General features: G+C 41.5%; 2 protein-coding genes across 4 annotated transcripts in view; one reads left to right on the top strand and one right to left on the bottom strand.

The window, feature by feature from the left end:
• The window catches only part of tasp1 (taspase, threonine aspartase, 1), an 86447-nt gene that overhangs the window by 47193 nt on the left and 14409 nt on the right, over window positions 1-24845 (top strand). The window contains exon 14 of one of the 2 annotated variants that reach the window (XM_086258666.1): window positions 20952-21003. The exons of the other annotated variant lie outside the window; for it this stretch is intronic. Within the exon in view, the coding sequence (XP_086114792.1) occupies window positions 20952-20957 (6 nt within the window). The 3' untranslated portion in view covers window positions 20958-21003. The remainder of the gene's footprint in view (window positions 1-20951; window positions 21004-24845) is intronic. 2 annotated transcript variants of the gene reach the window in all.
• sptlc3 (serine palmitoyltransferase, long chain base subunit 3) lies at window positions 101-24584 on the bottom strand. 2 transcript variants are annotated; one of them, XM_086258660.1, is made up of 12 exons: window positions 23894-24091; window positions 20902-21093; window positions 18910-19064; window positions 17456-17604; window positions 11520-11644; window positions 10201-10294; window positions 8193-8298; window positions 6690-6909; window positions 4291-4417; window positions 2373-2508; window positions 1184-1313; window positions 101-1098 (listed from the first exon to the last, which is right to left on the bottom strand). In XM_086258660.1, the coding sequence occupies exons 1-12, from the start codon at window positions 23969-23971 to the stop codon at window positions 985-987; spliced, it is 1626 nt and encodes a 541-aa protein (XP_086114786.1). In that variant the 5' UTR covers window positions 23972-24091; the 3' UTR covers window positions 101-984. The 2 variants fall into 2 exon arrangements, with proteins under 2 accessions (XP_086114786.1, XP_086114784.1); XM_086258658.1 differs by lacking the exon at window positions 23894-24091 and adding an exon at window positions 24370-24584 and having other exon boundaries at window positions 104-1098.

Genomic DNA, 24845 nt, shown 5'->3' with positions numbered 1-24845 from the left:
GTGAATAAGAGCAGTCTCGCCACAAAACAAGCCATAACACCTTTTTTATTCTGCACGCGGGCTGTTGAGATTTAACTGCATGTCAAAGAAGTAATTGCTGCATGATCTATTATTTACAGAAAGGCTATCATTTACTGTGGAGATGAAAGTGGTGTTTCACTGGGGACGTTTTTATAAAAACAGTTCACCGTGGAACACAAAATCTTCCTTTTGCTTGATCTGTTCAGCCACAAGTAGTGTAAACATTCATGCATCAGGATATAAGTTACAAAGGGAAGACTCTTTGGGAAAAAAACAAAAGAAAACATGCCATCTGGAAGGTGAATTTATTATTTGAAAGGCATTCGTGCACAGCATTTGGGAACAATGGGTATAAAAATCCTCAAAATTTACTGAAACAGCAGTTTGGAGATCTGTCAGTTTCTTAAAGTATAAGTAAATAGGATTGTGTATTACTATCTAACTATTACTGCCATTGGCATCTCTAAAAAACTTCAAATATTAATTTAAGAGAAGCAAAAAAGTGCTTCCATAAAAACCCGTCAACGTCTAAATATAGACATAAGTAATTAGAAAAAATCTGCAAAAAAGTGAGCCCTCTTTTAATCTTTAAAAATGCCCTCAGATGTCAGTGCAGAGGAGGTTAACATCGAAAATGAATAAAACAACATATGATTTTCTTCCACGAATAAATAACTCAAGAATCTTGAGATTTACACCAATCCAAAAGATGCTCGTGCATTCATTTCACATATACCGGTACATATATTCATAAAGAAACGGCATTTCAAGAGTTCAAAACATTTGTCTTTTAAAAAAGAACGAATACACAGTCCAACATTATGATTTAACACACATAAAACCCAAAAAAAAAAACCAAACAGCTGCCAAATATTTGGCTCTTCTCCTGCTGTCTGATGAATTCACTGTGTGCTTATGATTGCTCAGTTTAGACACTGTGAAGTCAAAGGGTCAAAGATCATATCAGCTGTCCAGCTCGAAGTCTGTCTCATCGCACAGGTCGGGCTGAGGGGAATATTTCCGCCGCGAGAACTTCAGGCAGAGAAGATCTCCCACCTCATTCATACAATCGAGCACCTGAGGACAATGGAAAGTCTCAGAGCATGTATGTTTCATATATATCCAAAGTATCAAAGTGGGAAACGCTCGTGTGTGTTTGTACCTGGTTCAGCATATCCCGGGTGTGTGCAGCAGATATACAGAAGCGAGCTCGGGCCTCTGTGATCGGCGTTGCTGGAAAGCCGACCACAACTACGCCGATTTTTCTCGCCAGCATTTCTCGCGCAAACGCCCTAATCAGCATAAAAAAAGAGAAACGGGTTAAACACGAAGCACACAAATGACTTTAGCAACAGGAGGGCTTTTTTTCTACTTCTACTTCTTCTTTTTTTGAGTCCTCCTTTTCCGACTGAATGCAGTCAGTTATAATGTTGTCACATTATATTTGTTACAGCACCTACATAACACGGCAGTGTAACTCATATTTACGAGTTCTGAGTTCACCGAAATGAGCATGCAAGTCACATTACGATGGGAAATGTTTTGGTGCTATGCCTCATCAAATGTAAAATCCATAGGAACGCTGTTCCTTCTAGCCTTTCCAAATGTTTAAATATGCAATCGGGACGTGTGGTTTGCGAGGCTTGTGATAATTTCTGCAAAGTACCATAAATTAAAAAGGGTGCAGTAATTGTTTTGACGACCTCAGAGCAAGTCTGTTCATTTTAACAAAGCCAACCTGCTCTGGCGCACTTTACCGTGGACAGTTTGAAGAGGTAAAAACCTTCAAACGAGTTCTGAAAGTGGTTTGATGAATCTGACCCGGTATATTTTATATAAACATGGTGATGAGTATCTACAGAAATATGTTCAATGCTAATAAACGGACTTCAGTGTTGTTATAGGAATAAATATTATGGCTCTGGAAAAAAAATCATTATTTTTTTTGAAACAAGGTTTGGGGACCTGTGAAATTTCAACTTTATTACAATAAACACTGATACTCACGATAGCAGAGCGATCTAAAATCACAGGCTATATGATGATGCCATCTGATTAAGGCAATAACTGAGCAGAATTTGTATTTGTGCAGATATTAATGTTGACTGTCATATAATCAAGGACACTTGATTACATACCAGCGTGGGAGTCTAGGGTTATACCAAATCAGTACCCGATGTTGCCTCTTAAGAGGTTAAAGACATCATAACACTGCACAAATGATTGATGGAAACTCTGGAGACACAGCTGATCAGAAGACACACGTGATGCTATACTGAAGCTAAGAACAAGGAACATCGTGATCATCTGGCTCTGTAAAAGTGTTTTCATGAGTGTTTCTGAGTGCTTACACCACTTTGGCTGGCATGTAGAGCAGCACTGGAACCACAGGTGAGTCATTATTGCCGTAGATGATGAAGCCCATCTCCTTCAGTCTGGATCTGAAGTATTTGGTGTTCTCTGCCAGTTGGCGAATCCGTCTCAATCCTCCAATTAAAACAAGGACACCAGCAGATGTACATGAGTAAAGCACCTTTTTTCACTGAATTTCCCCTCTATATTTGTACCGCGCCCTGTAGGGAAGGACATTAACTGTCAGTAGTAGCTAATGTACTGTGAGTCCTGTGCAGTGCCATCTCATTTTGAGTCCTGCACCTCCATCTGGGCCATTCCAGCCTCCTCTATGAAGTTGTTCATGATTACAGCTCAGCTGCAGCAGCAGATGGTTCAGTTTTGTCCGCCTGACAGCATGGTATATGCGCTTGCATGTTGCCAGAGTGGGGGTCTCGCAAATTGGATATGATGGATTTTGCGTGGAATTAGTGACTGTGGGCTGCCACGTGAATGTAGCCGTGACATATAGTGAACACGAATAATGCTTAAGCATCACACGCATTTCCTATAAATTCACTGCACTAGAAGATAAATCACAGGCAGCAAAGGCGGCTTGTTCTGCTGACCCTCTGTGTTCCCGAACAATGCGAATCACTGGGGAGCCCGCTTGCTCTGTAGCTGCTGCAGAGTTTGGCATGGCCGGCCTTGGAACACAGCTCTGTTTCCCTCTGATTACCTGGGAACAGATTGGCAGTTCTTTCAAAGGGACGTAAGAGAGCACTTTAAATCCCCTTATCTCAGAAGAGGGAGAAGGAGAGAGAGGGAGAGAAAGGGGGGGGGGGGGGGGGGGGGCATAACATTCGGACATCTGCCAAAAAAGCCCAGGCCCCATTTTGTAAATTGTTTCTCTCTGCTAAGATAGAGGTCACGAAGGTCAAAAACCTGCTGCCAGACACAGGAATCGTACGAGCAGGCGAGAACGTGTGGACGTTGCTGTCTGTCGGACTTGTGTGAAATTCAACATCAAAGAGAAAAGATGAAGAAGACAGAGGAGGACTTGGAGGAAGAGGAATAAAGACTTATGACACAGATATTCAAGGGCTCTGTTAGGTTTCTTGTCACAGTGAGATTTTAAAGTTGTTGTTTCTTTTTTTTCTATGGACACTGGGACTGATGTTTAGAAAAACTGCCTTCCCTCTCATCTATAAGACAGGTCAAGGCAATTTTTTTCCACAACAGATATTTCACTGGACTACGTCAGATACAAAGCATGTCTGCTTCAGAGTCAGATGAAAAAGTTACTCATCTCAGCAAGAAACTGCAGCATCTACCTCGACCGCAACACAGCAGGGTCTAGTCCTTGAAGTGATGACAGAAGCGTTTCATTTTGTTTGTCACGGCTGCCTAGCTTTGCCTCATGGCGCATGCTGTAAATACTGTAAATTTGGTATAACTCTAATGTGTAATCTGTCATTACTTACTAGGCACTAGATGCACTAATGCTACTCCCGTTAGCACTCCTTCCATTACCAGGAGCACAGCTACAATAACTCAGAGAGAATTGCCCCGGTGGTATCGCGTCTGGTCTGGTAACGACCGCTTCCCCTGCCCTCGTGTCTGATGCCATTAGAGCAGCAACTTTTCAGAGCAGCAGCGTTCTCTACAACACACACATGAAAATGATTTCCTCCACGATAGGGTCACGTGTGCTCAGGGACTGCACGTCTCCCTGCTCCTTACCGCTGCAGACCCCTGTAATTGCTTCCACATTTTCTGACCAGCTGTTTGCATTTCCCTGCAGGTCTCACTGCTAATGTTAACATCGGTGGTGTCCTCTGGATTCCGTTTGCTGTTGTTTCCATAAAAATTATATAAAGGTGTAGAAATTTTTTTAAACCAGACATGCAAAGAACGTGTGACGGCTGCTATACTTACCCTCTGTGCTTCCATCTTTTCCCATGATGCACTTCATTGCACGTATTATCTGCTCAGTCGCAGGAGGGGACATGGCCGTGGCGTATACTGCACTGTGAGAATGTGTCCGCAGGTAGTCCACCAGTTCCTGCAACATGGGATACAGAGTCAAACGCTGAAAAAGCACAACTGCACAACTATTCACAGAAAACAAAGCAACAGTTCTGAACCTCTTGTGTGACCCTGCAGTATATTCAAACACCACTAGGGAGAGCTCATGTATAATCAACACCTGAGAAGCAATTAAAATACTTCAAGTCGTTTCTCTGTCACTGTGACTGTCTTGGCACTGACTGTAAAATAGTCCTGGATCCTTTCCTGCTCTCCACTCTGGGGTGGGGGAAGCCAACACATGAATATGAGAAAGAACCAAAGTCAAAATGAGCCAGAATGAGGTCTGTCGTGCTCATTATTCCTAAATGTCAGCAGGAGATTAATTCTGCTAGTGGCTGACAAGAGAAGAGGAGGATTTCAGGAAACCGATTTGGTCACGGGTCCCTAGAGCGTATGTGTGTAAGCGGCCTGAGGTTGGGGAGCTGTGACGGGCTGCTGCTCGGTGGCAAGCCGGGGTTGCGGGGTGATGACACGTAAGCCGGAGATGCTGTCTGGCCACCGCTTCCACTCACCACCATCTGTCCCTGCTGGGCGGTGGCTGCGGCTTCCTCAAGCGCACGAGGGGGAAAGGATTTCAGGGGAAGTGCTTGAATGTAGGATAAGAACCCTGAAACAACCTGACATCTGTTTTCGTTTAAGGCGGGAGATTTTCACAGCTTTGTGGTCCTGCAGGATTACGGTGCAACCAAGATAAACCGTTTAAGAGGACACGTTCAAAATTCATCTCATGCTTGGGGCACAGACTGACAGCTCAGAGGGTTTCCTCAGCCGCACGGTGGCCACAGCACCGATGTGGGAATACGTGTTCACAAAGCCCTGGAGTAGAGGCGCTTCCAGAACAGCAAGCCCACTTGAACTTCAACAGATTTATTTAATAACCTAATTTCAATCTCATCCACATTTTCAGAGATGGCCTAATGAATAAAGACTCCTAAATATAAGTTTGCAGTGACATAGAAATAACTCTGGGTGTATTTATTGGGGTATTTATTTTTGGTACCCTCATAAAATAGCTATAACATGACTGTTTTCCAGAGCACATCTGCACAGTCTTTTGTTGGTCAACCCAAATCCAGTTAATGTAGGACTTGGGGTATTTCACCACAACAACAAATACGTCAAATCTAAAGGTTCTCTCTCTTTTCCTGCCTTTTTTCCTTTAGGACTTTACTGCAGCCAGCTGTCACACCAGGAAGAGTGTTCATACTTCAAACATTATCATGCTTGTTAAAAGTCATCCTGTTAAATCTGGAGCGCAGTTCTGATGCCTGCCACAAGAAGGGGCTGGCCCTCTGCCAGCTTTACCTTCTTATTATGGCAGAGCAGGGCTGGGGGAAACTGAAGGGGAAAGAAGGAAGGGTCCCTCTCTGAATACCTAATTCAAACAACATGGTCGTTTCTGTTGTTGCTTTCTAATCAACTGCCACAAAACTGGTGTGGTTATGTACCAAAGTGTACTATTTAATGGAGTAAAAAAAAAGAAAAGGAAAAAAAAGTGCCCAGAGACGCAGCCTGGGGAACATTTGTGGGACATGTGAGGGCTAAGCGAGAGGGAGTGCGTATAATTGACTTCCATACATTTTTAATAAACAGCCGTGGCGCAGAATATAACATGCATCATAAAAATTTACATTTCAAAATCTAAATATTTGAAAATACTCTTGTGTGATGTTTAAACCTGCTCCGGAGCCAGAAGGGTTAATTGTGTTACACAGTGCTTGTCAGGTTATTTAAACCATGTCAGGATTTAAAAAGCCGGCTCATTAATTTGATTTTCTGTGATGCTAATTCACCCAAGGCTGTTGGGATTGTTTCAGTGCGATTAATCCAATCAGCTTATTTTCTTAAAACATTCTGTCACGACCCTATTTTGTCCAAGGAGTGTTCTTTCCATTTTTAATTCTTCTGTAAAGCAACAGGTCTGCAGCAGTTCTTCCCTTTCACAAGATTGCTATGAACTGGCGATGTGGAGGGAAATGAAAACAGCGATGATGGATCGTATTCTTTTGAGAAAGCCGGGGAAGCTGATAAATGTAACAACATCACTGCCGTGTTGACGATAGAGTCTTATCTGTCCAGTACCCCTAAAAAGGTCAGAAAAGTGTCAAGTCTGGAGTGTCCTGGAAAGCTTATATGCATTGGGAAGCAGCACTGAGGACCATGACTGCTTACTTGGTCCCTTGTATGTAACATAAATACACGAATACTGAGAAGCACTGATCAAATGAGAGTAAACTTGCAGTAACCTTTTTCCCTGCGATATAGCCTCCAGACGCCCCGAAGCTCTTTGTAAAAGTCCCCATCATCACGTCCACATCAGCCGGGTTCACATTAAACAGCTCGGTCACACCCCTCCCTGTTTGGCCCACTGCTCCGATGCTGTGGGCTTCATCCAGGTACAGGTACGCTTTATATTTCTTCTTCAGAGCGATGACTTCAGGCAGTAGCACCACTGAACCCTCCATGCTATTGGCAGAGAATCGCACACACACACAAAGCATACGTGTAAAAAGGGATCAACATGGACACACACTTTTAAGAAATTACAAACCAAATTGTTAAAGTGATTAACTTTAAAAGGAAAGAGTCTGACCCTGAACTAACCATATCCACAGCAGAGCATCTCTGCTTCTACAAATGCATATTATATAATCTCACACGCCACAGTCTTCCAAGAATCTTTCCTGCTGGCCTCTTTCACTTTACTCCCACCTTTCTTCCTTTTCTTCCTCCCCTCAGATGCAAACCTTTTAAGGCTACAAATAGACAGCATGAGTGATTATACGGCTGGGGACTGGAGCAAACCCAGACCTGCTCTGGTTGCTATGGCTGAGAACGTCTGCAGCCCAAATGACATAAGACAGGGTTTCACCAGGACCGATGTGGACATCAAAGGCAGACTCGGGCTATAGCTAAAGCATGCGTACTCTTTATCCAAGCCTTTTGATGTTGCTGGGAGGTGATAGACGGAGCATTAGTTCTTTCTGTGCTTTGCTGAAAGGCGCCATTTCATTCTCATGTCTTAGACATTACTGTCTGACAAAGACAGTCTGAGGATGTGCAATTAGGTTGTCTTTCAAAGTACCAGGATTGTTGTGGGACTAATTACATTATATTAAGACCAGCTGATGGCCACGTTTAAGGCTTTCTTCTTTTTTTGATGAAAAAAAATTGACATAAAACAAGTAATTTTCACAGCATCATATTTTACTTTAGGAGGACTAAAATGCAAGTGCAGCTGAGAGCAAAAAGAGGGAAGAAAGGAGAACAGAAAATGGCCATGATAAACAGTTGGAGCTGGGGGTGTAGCCAAGTCAATCTCTATGGCTCCATTTGGCCTTGATTTGGAGCTAATGAGCAGATGGAGAGGGTCACTAAGACTCAGGATAGCTCACTGGCAGGAGAGGCAGACAATACCTTTCTCCTTTCTACGGTAATCAAATGGTACCCGACCACATGCACATGCACACACACACCCATGCACTGCCATACGCTTGCATACACACAGACAATCTATTATTCAAGAGCGCAGAAAAGGAAGCGATTGAAAAAGAGACCATAACAGGGACGGCTAAGCACAGGATCACCTCAGGTTATAAATTACAATTTCTACTCAAATCGGGCTGTGCAAAACCCTCCGATAGACCACCTGGAAGCTCATAGTTAGAAAGACTGATACAAGAGACCCAAGACATGTGTCTGTGAAAGTAGCTATGTTATAATGTGTGTGGGGTGTAATGATGGCTGACCTGTAGATGCCTTCCACCACGATGAGAATCTTTTTCCAGGGCCTGTGGGTCCGAGGCTGTCCTGAGCAAACTGCTTCTTTTAGCATCTTCTCCAGACTCTGCATGTCTGACATAGGTGCACACAAAACATCACATAAGGGAGAATAAGAGGAAGAGACACAGCAAAAGAAGACAGACCCTAACAATAAAAAAAAGTATGCCGGCAATCCTAGTTTGGATATGTGTTATGACACAGCATACAGGATAGCACTCCAGTGCTATAGCTTGTGCGGAACACCGAACATCAACGCAAACCCGAGAGTGGGAAGAAATCATTTCCACTGGGGCAGATAGTTCACGGATTTCACAAGACACTACTTTATTTGCCAAAGACACCTTTCACAAACAACACACCGGAAATACCCTTGCACTGTGACGCTTACAAACACCTGAGATATCTAACTAGGTTAAAAATGTGGCTAAGCCTGTGCGATCTGCATATCTGCATTGTTTTTGTTACAAAAAATTTACATGGCAAAAACATTTCCCGGTGACTAAAACTCAGTTATGACAATACTAATGATCCTTTAGTGCATACCAGCAGATGGCAGTATTAAACAGCTCCAGTTGTTATGAAAGTGTGTTATTCAAAGTATGACTGCAATCCAACCATTTCCTGCTGAGGAGTGAGGAAAGCTGTCGTGGCTAATAATCTGTCATAGATGATTGATGCTCCTACTTCAAAACAAAAACAGGTTCACTTAAGAGGCAACAGATGCTCCGCTGCTAAAATTCCTTCCCGAGGCTTAGCAGAACAATGTCTCGGCTGAGGAAAGCAGAAATGAAAAAAAGGAATTCACTGTGGCTTTCTGTCTGCACAGTCAAGAGTGAGCAAAAGATTATTTCACAGTGAAACACTGATATAAGATAAGCCACAGCGTGATATGAGATACTGTATGACTGAGGATGGTTATCTTCCGCTTCGATCCATAAAATGATTCCACGATATCTTATCTGTGCTCTCACCTTCGGGGTACACACCACGCTACTGGCTTAATAAATAAAACATAAATACATTTGATTATTCGAAAGAGTAGGACTACTGTCTGTGCATTATAACTAAACAACGTGGTAATTCTCACGCACATGTATGACAAATCTGCTGGACAAACCAGTTTGTCTGCTCCATAGTATGAGTTCCATCTCTGCTAAAAATAATCCTTGAGAGATTTTAGAGAGTGCTTGCACCAATAAGTATCACTACAAAAAAATACAAGCATTGGAGTTGTTCATAAATCTTTTGTTGTGGCATAACCCTCTATGCAAATATTAGAAATAAAAGAGTTTCTGAGTGCCTAGCGCAGGAGGATTAGTGGCAAGGAGGGGTCAGCAGCTCAGGTGCCTGAGGGCTCTTTGCCTTTAGACAGGCCTCTGGGATCTGCTTTGAGGACCCATAACTGACTCTGCTTGTACCTGTCAGGAAAAATTTGCTGCCAGAGGACTGGCTCATTTGTGCTGTCTGCTGAAAGGACAGGGATGTATCTAATGCGAGCAATGGATGTTGTACCATCCACGCTTGATATTTTTCCTCTTGACAATATACCAGAGAACAAAAAGTTTAAGTAAAGATGATGTTTTGTTTAAAAAAAAAACCTCAACCCCCCCCCCCAACCAACTTCATTATTGCTTCACGGCTGCTGCTGCTGAATAAAGCATGATTTCAAACCAAACCTATTGCATTAAACCTATTGCATTAAACACAGAATGTAGGTCTTTCCTAAGGTAAATCCTGTACCACACAAAAGAACAGGAACTTGCTTCTCACAGCAGCACCAGTATACAATTAGGTGAAGAAAACACCCGATACTGTGAGCAGAAGTGGCTGCAAACAGTAACTGAAACTTTCTCAAGAGTCAGTTTGATGACAAAAAGGCACAAAAAGGTTAAACGTAAGAATAATAATAATAAAAAAGGTGTTGTTTTGTACTATGATGCATGGACTATTTATGTACTAGGTGATTGGACTCACTGTTATGTTTGAACACTCGGATGGTTGCTCCTGACAGTCTGGCTCCCAAGATGAGAGAAGTGTGATTGAGCTCATCGCTTAGTATCAAACAACCCTGGAGAACAGCAAAGAGAAAAGACTTTATTTAAATTTCACAAGGTATGCTTTGTGCTTTTGGGGTAATAGTCAATTATTTTGCTACTGCAATGCTGAATCAAAAATTTCTAATCTAATGCTCAAAATGCCTCTGCAAACACATTAAATGGGGTATATGACATACATTTTTCATTACAGATAAAAAGGTAAAACTTGATCTGTTGATCTTTTCTTTCTAACTGAAGAATGTGTGGCTAAATAAAGGTAGTTCACACCTCTTCACCTGCCCCTTAATCCAGGCCTCAATCATAATCAGGTCTGGTTCTCTGTGCAAAATAAGTTGTATGTACTGCATGTTAGCAGTTTTTTACTTCTTTGATGTCTGAAGTTCTGACCCACAGACGCATTGCAATTTTCATAACCGACAGCACAGTACTCCATGTTCCTTAAAAAAATCAGTATGCAAATTAATTCAGTTGTTCCACTGAAAACCTCTCTGGTGCATTAGCATATATATACGGCACAAGCTCTAAGCATTTGACTTCATTAGTCTGAATGAGTCTTGTAGAGGCTATGTTGACACTGTCTCAGTGACAGATCTGCTTGGTTTGGCCTCGGGTCCAGCCAGCCTGCTCCCTGGTCTACCAGCAGCTGTCACTCTAATGTTGTTCTGCCTGCACAGCAAGGCCTGTCCTGGCACAGCCTGTCCCTGTAGGATAGAGCTGGCAGTGAGGGTTGACCTCCAGCCTCTGCAGGGTTACTGCGGGGGGCTGCAGCCTAAGGGGCTGCTACACCTCTTGAGCTGCATAAACGACCCTGTTCTCATCACTTAAACAGTCAACCTCCTCTTCCTCCTGTCCAGTCCAATCACAGATATTCATGCTGTGTGTTGCCCCTGGTAACCCACAGGCCTCTGCATCAGCCACTCTGGTGCACCGAGAGGCCAGAGGATGGGTAATCCCACCCTTGAGGAGTGCTCTTAACAAAAACTGCCCTTCCTTGTATATCTGACTGAAAGCAGCTATGCATGCCCAGATCCTCATCCTTCTGGCTACTGTTTTGTGTAATTATGATTTTAATTAGCAGCTGTGGGTCAGACTGTTTGCAGTTAAGTTTATTTGACTGTTCATTAATTGAGACAATACCACAGAAGAGAAAAAATCCAGACTGATATCTGCTGCATTGTGAAAATTACACTTGCAAAGATGTTCTGTATAATGCTGAGTGTATAAAATCTCACATACCCTGCCCACAAGTGCTGGAATATTCATTGAGTTGGTGGCGAAACCCATCCCATAAGTCATAGCGGACTCGACTCCAAGGAAATTGGCCACAAGTTGTTCTAGCATTTCATGGATGCTCAGGTTGCCTATATGATAGAAATCAGAAAAAGATGACTCACCCCGACAACATCACTGTACCTGTTGGCACATCTGGTAATCCTTTAGTCTCTAGGCTTTGCCGGTCTTTGTCACCCAATCACAAGGTTTGTCAGAGATGAATGTCTCCTGATAAAAAAGTAAGAGACCCAGAAGCAAACGCCTGGATCAGCATCAGCGGCTCTTGCTGTCTGGGGATCTGAGGAGATTTATAAAGATCCAAGATGGGGTAAATTTGTAATTTAGTTCAACTGCCGTATTTCATCCCAGTAATATTAAGGGAGGTATAGCGAGGACTGAAATGGTTCTGTTGTACATTTTAGGACTGAGCCAGCTCAGGTGGTGATAACCCTATGTGACAGGTGGAGACCAGAATTCATTTGGAAAATTGATCAGATTGCAATCTGTCACCTGGTGTGGCATTTTTTCAATTTTGTACAATAAAGTGGGATTTTCAGGTACCTGCCCTTGTGCTTATCTGATAAACAGAAGAATTGCTGTTATAATTGTGAGCTATGGGGGGAGAAGTGGGCAATAAAAGGTGCACGTACACTGTATTTTATCTCTGCAGGGATGATGTTGTATTCTGTACGGCACAAAAACATTACAACATTTCAGTGCATCTGTGTTTACTGTAATACTACATTGTAGTTACCAGGTATTGCACACTGAATTAAAGCTACTTTGTAAAGCAACTTTCTAATGAGTGCTTATATAATACAATATATCACTACTGCATTAACATTTAAAAAACGGGGCATTAATTGCACACACGTGGGACACTAATCAATAACAGTCAGTAACCACAGAGAGCGAGCTTCAAACAGCCAGGATGGTTCAGGAACAGTGGCGTGTCTAGAAAATTTTTGTTGGGGGGGCCAGGTAGGGGCACAGATTTGGAGAAGGGTGGCAGATTTAATTGGCAGATAATGTTTAAAAAAAAAAATTCTACCAACCATTAACCATAATTCAATAATCCTATAAACCTAATAACCAAATGCACTTTTAACTCTTATTAGAATGAGATTTTAACCACTACGGTGCAAAGTTTTTAGATACTGCGTTGATAAAGTACAAGAGATACAATCAGTGCTTTGTCAGTGTTTACTCAGCATTCAAGGACATCAATATTTGCATAGTATTTTTACTGACATATAGTGCACATATGTTTTGGGCAAAAACATTTTTGAATATTAAAATACGAACATTTGTAACAAACAATTGACAAATTAGCCAGTTCCAATGTAAAACTTTCTCTGCCTGTTAAAAAAAGAAGATAATCTTCTCACAAACTGGTGTTTGATTTTGAAACAGGAAAAAAGTGGAGAAACAACTGAAAAGACTAACATTTGAATAAAACCTGAAAGCAAGTAAATACTTTCTATGCTGCCTTATGGTAAACTTTGGTAATATTGATAAAGAACAACACTGGCTGATGATGAAATACAGTCAGCTGGCATGGTGACACTGCCAGTATAACCTGCAGGGCTGGACTGGGACAGAAAATCGGGCATTTTGACTACTGACCGGCCCACCAGGTAGTAAAGCCATAAAGACTTTGAATGAAAACAAATGCTGTTGTGACAGTGATGTACAGTCTTTTTGGTATATGTATGATTTCTATACATTTTACGTCAGATAAAAACTTTGGTTGTAAGATTTAGATAATTATTTAATAAAAGTTAGATATTTAAATTGAGAATAAGAAAGAAAAGTATGTCTTTGTGCCCACCTTTCCCTGTTAATGCCCTACCTGGCCCCCTGGCAAAACTTTGCTAGACCCGCCCCTGCACAGTTACCAGCTCTCAGCTACATAAAAAAGGATCCTGGTGTTATTTGTCTCTCAGAAACAGTTCATAACTTCCCTTCAACTCATTCATGTCACCTAAAAGGTAAACCTGTTTCTCCATCACCTGTTCAGCTCTGATGATTCAGTAAGGACATCTCCTGGTTTCATGTTTCCCTCTCACCACATATACAAACAGACATCATGACCAGCAGCTTTACAGCTGTGGCTCCAGCAAACATCAGCTGATACTAGAAATTAATATTAAATAAATTCTAACAACAGCTGATCAAGCTTAAACGTGCTGCTGTTGTTTAGCGCAACATCTGCTGGTTTCCTGTTTCTGGCGCAAAGTGGGCGATAAATAAACAAGAGAGAAAAGCCGATCAGCTGATCATTGATCAGTTTCATGATTGAAGTAGCAACAGGAGAGGCAGGGGAGAGAATGAGAGAAGAGGCAGCTGTGCAGCGTAAAGACAGAATAAATCCAGCTTTGTGTCTTTTTCCATCCTAGCTGAAGTTCGGGACAAACTGCGTCTCTTCTCAGCTCAATACGAAACGTGTAATATTTTCTCTGAATGAGGGACCATTCCATTTTTTTAAGGAGCCGTTGGCAACTCTACTAACTAACCTTATGAATAAAATAAAGTTCACTATCAGTAACATCATAGCAACCGAACAGCTGTATAAAAACTCCAAGCTGGCTAGAACGCAGTACGAGTTATTGCAACTGACAGTAAAAAGTCAGCACAACGAAAATAAACTCCACCTAAACTTGGTTTATATCTGACCCAGATAGACTGCAGGTCATGACTTCTTACCTGAAGTTCAGTTCACCTGACACTCGGACTGGTGGCTGCCTCGGGGCTCTCCTCCTGCCTCCCCTTCCCTCATCCACCTGTTGCCTCTGTGGAAGCCCCGTCATAGCCACCACCAAACAACGGAGTTATTTCTACACATCGACCTGCATCTGGCCAATCCACCACCTCTCATTGTTCATGCCGTTACAAAAAAAATAAAAAATAAGTCAAATAAGCCCGATGGCCAGTCCAGCTATGTTAACCTGCAACCAAATCTGCAGCTCCATACAGCAATGTTACGACTTAGATTACATCTTATAACTCATAACTCTTATGTTAGCTGCCCTCTGTAGCATACTGTCTGAAATATTCCACGGCTGCAATAATTCTTTAAGTGTTATTTTTTCCTTGGTATTCTAATTTCACCGAAGTTTACTAAACTCAACAAACTTGATATTACTTACCGGGACATTTATTCTGTCCTCATTTTCTTTCACCGAAAAATTGTTTCCTGCAGTGCCATCTTTCGCGCTTGGCTCTCCTACCTTTGCTAACGTGATGCACATAGCGCAGAAGCCGATGCTGCATTCACTTACACTCGGATATCTGAGCGTCACCGTGAAAACATAATCGGACATTTGATATTTGATTGAATTTTATTGTTTTGCCTTTGGGGTGGCACCTGGGGTGGCCAGTCTGGTTGGGGGGGTGGCCTGTGCACCCCCAGGCCACCCCGCTGGACACGCCATTGTATCAGGAAGGACTGGAGAAATGGTTATTGAGTTATGTGTATAAAAAAAACATAACGCAGAGAAGCAGTTCTGTCTTTATGGCGATTCCTATTCACTGCTTTCCATCAGGCCTTACGCCAAAATCGATTCATACATTTCCTCGACCGCTCAGGCTCACAGGCCCTGCCGGCATGTGCAGCGTCTTCTTCTTCTTCTTTTTTTTTTTAAAATCAGGCTGCATTGACATTTGCTCTCTTAATACAACATTTTACTGAGCTGTGGCTTTTTAAGCGTGCCATGCCTTCTTATTGATATGTTAACCTCAGAAGGCCACTCTAGGTCCCGATACTCTACAGATAAGACAGTCAGGACGGAGCCTGATCACTTTGCTTAAAATAAAACCTACACACCTTTTAAAAATTGGTCACTGTTCCTCTGAGTTACCATGGTCACCTTTGTGCTATCAAGGCTGGTTGATGAGAAGGGCAGCCACAGTGAAGACTGTGCATGCAAATCTGATAGTTCTCATAGTTAAATCTGTTCCTTTTATTGGGAACTATATGACCGAGGAATTTTTAAGGACAAGAAAAGAGACAGAATAACAAAGGTTAATCATTTCTGACACAAACCTTGAGTCAGCGAACCATTATAAAGTTAGTGTAGCATGTTTTAATATATAAAAAGGCACAACAGCCCTATTGCACTAGTATACTAATACCAGAATTTTACTACCTTGTGTTTGATAGCTGTACCCAGTATATTTTTATGCATCTGAATGTTTGACATTATTATCTATTAATGATTACAGGAAAAGCAGTGCCAATAAGCTACCCATTAAGGTAACTCTATGAATGTTTGACATGGGTGTTTATTCACAGGGTGTGCTTTCAGTGCACTTTGTGTGTAGTTCAAAATGCCTTATTGATAATAAAAAAAAGAAAAACACTCCCTGTGTGGGCTCGAACCATATTGTGAGTCATTTTTATTTAGATGTTCGGAACTGGAAGTTGACCTAAGTGTTTAACTGCATTTTCTAAGATGATTTAATATTGGAAAAGGTGAGAGGCGAGATGAGATGAAATTAAATTAATGATGTCAATGACTGACAAGAGTGAAATAGAAAAAAAAAGAATTACATGTCTAAATGTTTTTTTAATTGCATTTTTTGTATTTTTTCTAAATTGCTGACAATTCAGTCAAAAGCAATGCTGACAATTTGACTTTGAAGATTTTCCACATGTCAACAGTAAAAACTGCTGTGTGTGCATCACTAGTGCAACAGAGACGCTGGGATCTTTAATAATTTATGCACAATAATGTCTCATGGGAAGAACGCTTGTTATTTCTTAAGCTTCCCGGTGAGCCAGCTAAAACAGTTGAATTTTGAAAGGGAAATAAACATATAAATAAATCACATAGATGAATAATAGATGGTGTGAAGTGTGCATGTGCACACTCCACACCATCCATGTGTGTGTGTGTGTGTGTGTGTGGGGGGGGGCTTCAGCTTGTAGTCATACTTGCTCTGCCAAACATACGCATAACTAACAATCACATGTCCTTAAGTTCCTCTGATTTTCTCTCCTCTTGTCAAATAGCTGGTATCCTGCAACGCTCAGTGACTCCGCTTGATCTGAACTTGCATGTCAGCTAACCTACTGCTAGCCTGCTCTCTGCAGAAATAGCACATTGGTCTCTGAAGTGTCACAACGCAAACCTCGCTGAGAGGTTTGCTTTGTGAGAGAGAGAAACACTTTTCTGCGTCGCCTGTTCCTCAAGCTCTGTAAAGTGTATCAGCGGGGCTTTGGTGAAGAAACACCCAATTGATGGCCAATCATTCGATTTCCTCGCCGCACCATTGCAATTCTAGAATGTTACATCCACATAGACACTTAAATACCATCAAATCCAGAATGAAGTTCAAAGGACTTTCATCAGAAGCCACAGATCCCATTTACTTTCTGATCCTTGCTGTTATAACAGTTCCTTTGCATGCATGTACATATAGGTTTTTAATGTCAAGAGTGCTTTACAATGTTAGGTTCCACAAGACTGTAGCCCCCCAGCTTCTCACTTTGGACCGATATATAATGATCTCAACATATGCCCAAATGCTATATAATTTAGCAAAAGGTGAATAATTCATACAACACTGAAGCCACTGGCAGATATTTAAATGTGCACGCCGTATGCAGGAAACCTAAAAAATGACGGTGACAAGTTTCATTTTCAGTTTGATACTCTGACCATTCAGCGTCAACAAGGCCTGACAGATAGCTTTTTTAAATAGAGGCACATATAAGATATGTAAGGATAATAAACACTACCATATAGCTGTTATGTTTTTGTTGTATGGTGGACTTTTTTCCTCCCTAAATCAAATCAACTGCCACAAACCAGCTCACAGAGAGAAGTGACACAAAGCAATGTGGCAATAGTTTTTTTTTTTCCATCTTTACAACAGAATCTTAACCACAAACTCACCTATTTCCTGTCTTGTGCTGCAAACCCCAACCCCATACTGGCGCACTTTGTCTGCCACAGTTTTCAGGAAATCAGCATTGTTCTCAGCAAAGCCAAGGTAGTTGTACGAGCCCATATTGATAACATTGTGTATTGTCTTCCCGGTAAACCTGCAATTACACAAACATCAGGACTCAATTAGTTTGTCTGTTTTTTCCTGATTCATACACATGCCCAGTGAATTCATTACATATCAAATTTTTAAATAGCATATTCAATTAAATATGTTATTTGCTAATCAAAAACTCCACTTATTCTATTGATAGGAGTCTGCTAATGGGAAATAGAATTATAAAACATGTTTTGAAGACAACAGTGGCACTGACTGGATCCACAAGCAGTAGTAGTTATGTATTGTACAAAGAACATTTTAGTGTTAATTAAGAGATTATGCTTCACTATAAAATGTAGGATTGTGTGTGTACACTGGGAACTGTTGTAATCATTTCAGGCACTAAAGCAAGTTCAGGTAAACATCACACGAGTTCAAGAGTGGGCATCCCTATCAGAGGTAATCTGAATCTAAAACTATCTAAAAAGAATTTTTCCTTTTTGTCATCTGACCTACTTCTTCTCAAACTTCACGTACCCCTTTATACCGCTACGAAACCAATCAAAACTATGCACCACAGTACCACGTCTCTACTTTTTCCAGTCACATTAAACATGTTTAAATATGTAATCCACATTTACGTCACACTCATAATGTCATATTTCTACCCTGTGGCTCCCTTCATACTCTTTTCCATACTATATTTCTCCAACCCTGTTCTGTAGCAAAGAGGAATATCAACTATGACCCAGATTCTTTGGAGTGGCATATCTTTACTGATGACAAATAACCATGTTTCCACCTTTGCAAACAGCTTATAGAGGTTACCAAGCTAGTTAAATCTGGGATGTCCACTCTTTACCCTCAGAAGAGAGATGATTTTGTGCAAAAAGACTGTCTGGTGAGTTTTAAGCATTTTTAAGGTGAGCGGTATACACTGATAAGCCAAAACACTTTAAGCCAGCATGCTATTAGCCTTTTGTGTGCTGCCCAAAAAAGGTCCACCCCACTGAGCTATGGACTCTACGAGACCTTGGCGGATGCCCTGTGGTATCTGGAGCTAGGATGCACCACATCCTTTCAGATTTTTTCCAGCAAATTACCCAAAACCCAGTGGGGTCAGCTCACAAGCCTTGTCGTTTTGGAGGTGCTCCAACCCAGTCGACTGGCCATAACAATTTGGCCCTTACTAGACTAACTCAGTTCTTCACACCTGTCCATGTATCTCAGACCTCGACATGTGCTTTTAACAGGACACAATGTTTTTCACCTTATCTGTGAGTGATCGTAATGACTCACCTCCTCCATGATACTGTTTATGCTATTTACAGTATGTCTATCATAGATCAATCGATTGCAGTACCTGAATGTCCAGTTGTAGTCATCAGATACCCTTTCCATCAGGTCAAAGACAGGTCCTGGTAGGCTGCATATGGGGCGGTTCCAGTTGTCTCGTACCCTCATGTACAGGTTTCGAGTGTAAAAGTTCTCAAAATCTTGATAAAGTGGGACAAAATCCTAAGGAGGAAAAGCATAAGCAGGATTCATTTAATAACTGGTACTAGATCTAGCATTTTTGTGTTTTTATGTTTTCATTCTAGTCCAAGAAATCTTCATTGATCCAATATCCAATGTTTGAGTATTTTCAAGATTATGTGAGACTTAGTCTTTACGGTATGCCCATATGCCATATCATAAAGTGACTCCTGTCCAAAAACAGGGCAGAACTCACTGGTTATTTCTTTTTAGGTTTCTGACTAAAGAAATAGTCACAGAAATAAGGACAGGGTACTGCTTCAGATTTTTCTTAAAGGCTTTTACCTTTTTAATAAGGCCTAGACAAAAATAGTACGGGGGCCCCACAGGGAACGGTTCTGGCTCCGTTCCTCTTCACCATCTACACTGCAGACTTCTCCCACAATTCCACCCAGTGCTTCCTGCAGAAGTTCTCTGATGACTCTGCAATAGTCGGCCTCATCACTGATGGGGACGACAAGGAGTACAGAGGTCTGACCCAAGACTTTGTGGACTGGTGCCAGCTGAACTACCTCCAGATCAACGCCAGTAAAACCAAGGAGCTGGTGGTAGACTTCCGCAGGCACAAGCATTCTCCACTGCAACCACTGAACATCCAGGGTATGGACATTGAGGCTGTGGACAGCTACAGGTACCTTGGTGTTCATCTGAACAACAGACTGGACTGGACTCATAACTCAGACGCCCTCTACAGGAAAGGGCAGAGCAGGTTGTACCTGCTGCGGAGACTCAGGTCGTTTGGGGTGGAGGGCCCACTCCTGAAGACCTTCTATGACTCTGTGGTGGCTTCTGCTATCTTTTATGGTGTGGTCTGCTGGGGCGGCAGCATCTCTGCTGGGGACAGGAAGAGACTGAACAGGGTGATCCGAAGGGCCAGCTCTGTTCTAGGATGCCCTCTGGACCCAGTGGAGGTGGTGAGTGACAGGAGAATGGCGGCTAAGCTGTCATCCCTGTTGGACAACGTCTCCCACCCCATGCAGCAGACTGTGACAGCACTGAGCAGCTCCTTCAGTGGGAGACTGCGGCACCCACGGTGTGGGACGGAGAGATTTCGCAGGTCTTTCCTCCCCACTGCTGTCAGACTCCACAACAAAGACTTTAACTGAACAAACACACACATCCACACATGTGCAATAACACTAAGTGCAATAATCTTTTCTGGCATCGTTGTATTTTTACTCAGTTGTATATAGCATTCGTATTCTATTTTTATCTTATTGTATATTTTTATTCTATTTTATTCTACTGTATATAGTATATTATTTTATTCTATTCTGTACAGCTGTGTACTGTATTTATTCTTATTGTATTCTAATTTTTGCGTCATAACTTTTGCACTGTCCACTTCCTGCTGTGACAAAACAAATTTCCCACGTGTGGGACTAATAAAGGTTATCTTATCTTATCTTATCTTAAAACAAATCTGACAACAACAAACATCCTAACTCTAATTTCTGGATTTGGAAAATCAAATCTGTGGCAACACAAAGGCTACTATGGCAATGCCAAGGCCTTATCTAAAATCTGAAGCACAGTAACAAAGAAGGCGCTTGAATCCTCTGAGATTTAATTAGATCTTCAACAGATATTCTCTGTGGTGTCCTGCCTCACTCATGGCAACGTTATAGTGTAGAGGAACACAGAGGATGAAAACAGAGGGAGAGCTTAAGGAAAAAATTGACATAATTAGAGGAAAACAAAACGTACTGACACCACATGCATGTTACTCTACTCCAACTGTCTGCATGGGTATTTGTGTCTGCATTTTGTGTGAGACCCTACAATATGCCTGTTTGTACTATTTGCATGTGTAACCTACCTTCTGTTTCTCTCTTTCCTGGGCAATGTTGCACTTCTCCAAACCCACAGCTCTGAGGAAGTCTCTGAGGTAGCCAAACAGGGTGACAATGCCAAAGCCCAGGTATGTTAGCACGGCAACATACATGGGAGCCTGCTCAAAAGGCTCATGCTTGTGGCATCTGGAGGCAACGTCGGTCCCCTGGCCGTTTTTCTATACAACAAAAAGCCCACATAAGCTGTCTTACATTCTACACAAGAACACAGACACACACTTTGAGTTCAAATAAAGGGTTTGTAGTTAACGTGCCAATTAACCTGAAAAATAGAGAGACTGTGGCCTAGTCTTCAGTAACATGTAGACTAGGCCTATTATTACAAAAGAAACCCCTACAAGATCATCCACAGAAATGATAACTGGACAAAAATACATTTTTCTGGAAATGTTGAATTTGTTATAATATTATATACTACATGTAATAGGTTTTTCCTTCACAAAAAGAGTTCTGGCAACTGACCGTCGAATCTATGCCTAAAACTGGAATCACAAGGATAAATATTGTAAATGTTTTGTTATGAAGAATACATTTTAAATAGATAATATTCAGTTTATACATTTTGGTTTAATAACTTTGGTCTAAGTACTGTTTACCAATTTAATGCTGCTTTACTCTGTGGACATGTTTGTCAGCAAAATCGTGAAAGAAGAAAGCAATGCCATACATACGTCATACCAGAGGTATTTAGTAGAAAATTTGATTATGCCTCATTACATATATTTGCATATTAGTGAGATATGTGCATATTGAAGTACTTGTGCTGCCTTTGTGCAGGAAGACAGCAGCATGAGTTAAAGGAAAGGTTTACAAGATAGTAGTGAAAACTCCTGTGATGTATGGTTTGGAGATGGTTGCATTAACAAAAAGACAGGACACCGAGCTGGAGGTGGCAGCGCTGAAGATGTTGGGATTTTCATTGATTTTCAATGGACAATATTAGAAGTGAGTATATCCGGGAGGCAGCTCAGGCTGAGCAGTTTGGACATGAGAGGCAAGGTTGAGATGGTTTGGACTTGTGCAGATTAGAGACAGTAGAAACACTGGACAAATAATATGGAATTGGCAGCTCCACATTGAATATGGAGCTGCAGGCAGGAGGAAAGGAGGAAGACCACAAAGGAGGTTTATAGATGTAGTGAAGGAGGAGGGCTGAGGCCTGATGAGACCCCTAAAGGGAGCAGCTGGAAGAAGAAGGATTACTTCTCCTTCACTTTGTGTTTGTATTTAATTCAATTCAATTTTATTTATATAGTGCCAATTCACAACACCAGTTGTCCCGCATCCCCAACTGGTCAGGGGAGTTGAGGGTGAGGGGAAGAAGACAGGAAAAAGACACGCTGTGGAAGAGAGCCAGAGAATAATAATAATAAATGCATGCATGGGTATAAAAGGTGAATGAAAAAGAAACACTGTGCACATCAGTGCATGATGAGAATCCTCCATCATCCTAGACCTATTGCAGTGTAACTACATGGGAAGTCAGGTTCAACTGATCCAGCTCTATAAGCTTTACCAAAAAGGAAAGTTTTAAGCCTAATCTTAAAAGTAGAGATGTCGTCTGTCTCCTGTCTCGGGTTCCACAGAAGAGGGGCCTGAAATCTAAAGGCTGCTCCTCCCATTCTAGTTTTAAATAAATACTCTAGGAACCACAAATAAACCTGCAGTCTGAGAACTAAGTGCTCTGTTGGGTTGACACAATAAGGTCATTAAGATAAGATGGCACGTGATTAATCAAGATGTATGTACGTGATGAGAAGGATTCTGGATTTAACAGGAAGCCAACAAAGATAAGCCAGTATAGGTGAAGTATGCTCTCTCTTTGTAGTTCCTGACAGTAATCTTGCTTTTTGGACATCCTGCTGTACATAATAACGAATTAGGCTACGTTCACACTGCAGGTCTCAATGGTCAATTCCGATTTTTTTGATCAAATCCGATTTTCTTGTCTGCTTGTTCACACTACAAACAAAATATGACAGCAAACGCGCGCTAGTGTGAACGCTCAAAGCGGCCCGCATGCGCAAAAGAAGACGTCACTCACGCGCTCTGTTTAGACCCAGAGCAAACAATATTGTTTGACTGATGGCCCTTAATATAAAGACTATTTACATAATAATGTAAATAACATTATAATTGGCGTCTGTCTCGTGTCAGTGACGTAAAAGACGGATTTAAGGCGACATGACCGTTCAAACAGCAGTCGCTTTCTAAAACATCGGATATGTATCGGATTCAGTACCACATACGAAAGTGACCCAGATCGGATTTGAAAATTTGTACCATTCACACTGTCATACCACGATCGGATGTGGGTCACATAGGGTCAAAAAAAAAATCGGATTTGACGCGCTTTCGCCTGCAGTGTGAACATAGCCTAGAGTCGTCCAGCCTAGAAGTATTAAATGCATAAACTAGCATTCTTAATAACAAACTAGAACAAGCATAGTGGTTGCATGTGTGTCATTGGGGTTTTTGAAGGGCACAAGGCAACCAGAAAGTCTTGTTTTACGTTGTAAAACCAGCATGGAGGCCTTGTTGAAGCAATATGGCCGACAGCTAACCCACTACACCACAAGCCAGCACAGATATTTATCTTCAGGCAGGTTATGTCAAGCTAAAGACATTTTTTAAATTCTTTTATGACATTTTAACAGAAACATTTTCAGGAGTGCGAAGAACCCTTAAGACAGTGACTCAACAGTAGGTAGTACTGGAAATAGCTACAAAAAAACTAGCAACCACAAAAATGATGCTAAGCCATAGCTTGTATACTGTATACTGTCAATTTAGCAAACTATGCTACGACATAGATTGTTTGTATGTAGGGTTATACAAACTTAACTTGTAAGGCAGTTAAGACTGTCCACGTTTTCAATTATTCAACTATTAAACAATATGGACATTGCTTGAACCTTCATGTAGTTGGCTCAGATAAATCAGCTACATCTCACTCACCAGCGACTCACCAACCAGCATCCTACACAAGGTTTCAGGGCGGGGTATTGCATTATTATTGCTCTTTACATTGTCCATTTTTATATGCAGGGGAACTAAACAGCACTCATCATCCTGCTGTCGATATTTTACAGTTTAAATCGATTGTAAATTAAGCACTGGCACATTATAAAACTCGTATGGCATATTACAGTTGTAACGACACAGTTATGCTGTTGCAGTTGTGGGTGTTGCCTAACTTTCGTAGTGGTGTGATACTTTTTTTTTTAAAGTAGGTGAACACTTACAAAACATGCCGACGTCATATTTGTCTTGTTTAGCGAAGAAGAGCTCAAAATAAAAGCAAACTTCCTGTGTTATTTTTATTGTGTTAAAATTCTTGCCACTGCTGTAAAGCCGGCAGTCACGCATAGAGCGCACGAAATAAAACAAATTATCTTCATAAATACACTGCGCTGACAGGCAGACAGACATACCTCCTTGTGGTTATGATAGCCGTTTTTCCCGATATGTTCGCGTTTCACTCCATTCTTTCTCAAGTATGGTTTTAAGTTTCCGTCAGCAGCAGTTGTTGCCATGTTCTTGAAAGCACGGGCTCAGCTCTGACTGACAGGTATAACCGGTGTGCTGTGCCCAACTTCCAAAGGTGACTTCCTCCTTCTCTCTTACGCTGGTTAAGCCTCTTTCGAAACGCTTCAGCTTTTACTGACGGCTTCTCCAAAACAAAGTCACGCTTCCGATTCTTACTGTTTCGATTTTGTTTAAATAGGACGACTTCTCCTTTATTTTGACCCCCCCCCCCCCCCCCCCAAACTTCCGCTTATTACAAAATGCTGCATTACAAAATGAACGCTATACAACTGCTTTAATTCTTAAAATATTATTTTTATTAAAAAATAATTGGAAAGTAAAACACATTTACTCAGGCTGCGTTAGTGATTAGAGTTCTAGT

Source organism: Aulonocara sp. 'chitande type north' Nkhata Bay, linkage group LG13 (assembly GCF_057382095.1).
Source record: "Aulonocara sp. 'chitande type north' Nkhata Bay isolate Kocher_YH1m ecotype deep benthic linkage group LG13, A_spYH_male_GT1.1, whole genome shotgun sequence".
In the NCBI taxonomy this organism is placed as follows: Eukaryota; Metazoa; Chordata; class Actinopteri; order Cichliformes; family Cichlidae; genus Aulonocara; species Aulonocara sp. 'chitande type north' Nkhata Bay.
This window is presented reverse-complemented; position numbering and strand designations above follow the sequence as displayed.

Coding starts and splice junctions, on each gene's coding strand:
- sptlc3 (XM_086258658.1), bottom strand. CDS start 24,471: ATGGCAACAACTGCTGCTGACGGAAACTTAAAACCATACTTGAGAAAG. Junction 11,645..17,455: donor CAGCACAAGACAGGAAATAG/GTGAGTTTGTGG, acceptor TCTATCATATAG/GCAACCTGAGCATCCATGAA. Junction 10,295..11,519: donor TTCCAGCACTTGTGGGCAGG/GTATGTGAGATT, acceptor GCTGTTCTCCAG/GGTTGTTTGATACTAAGCGA.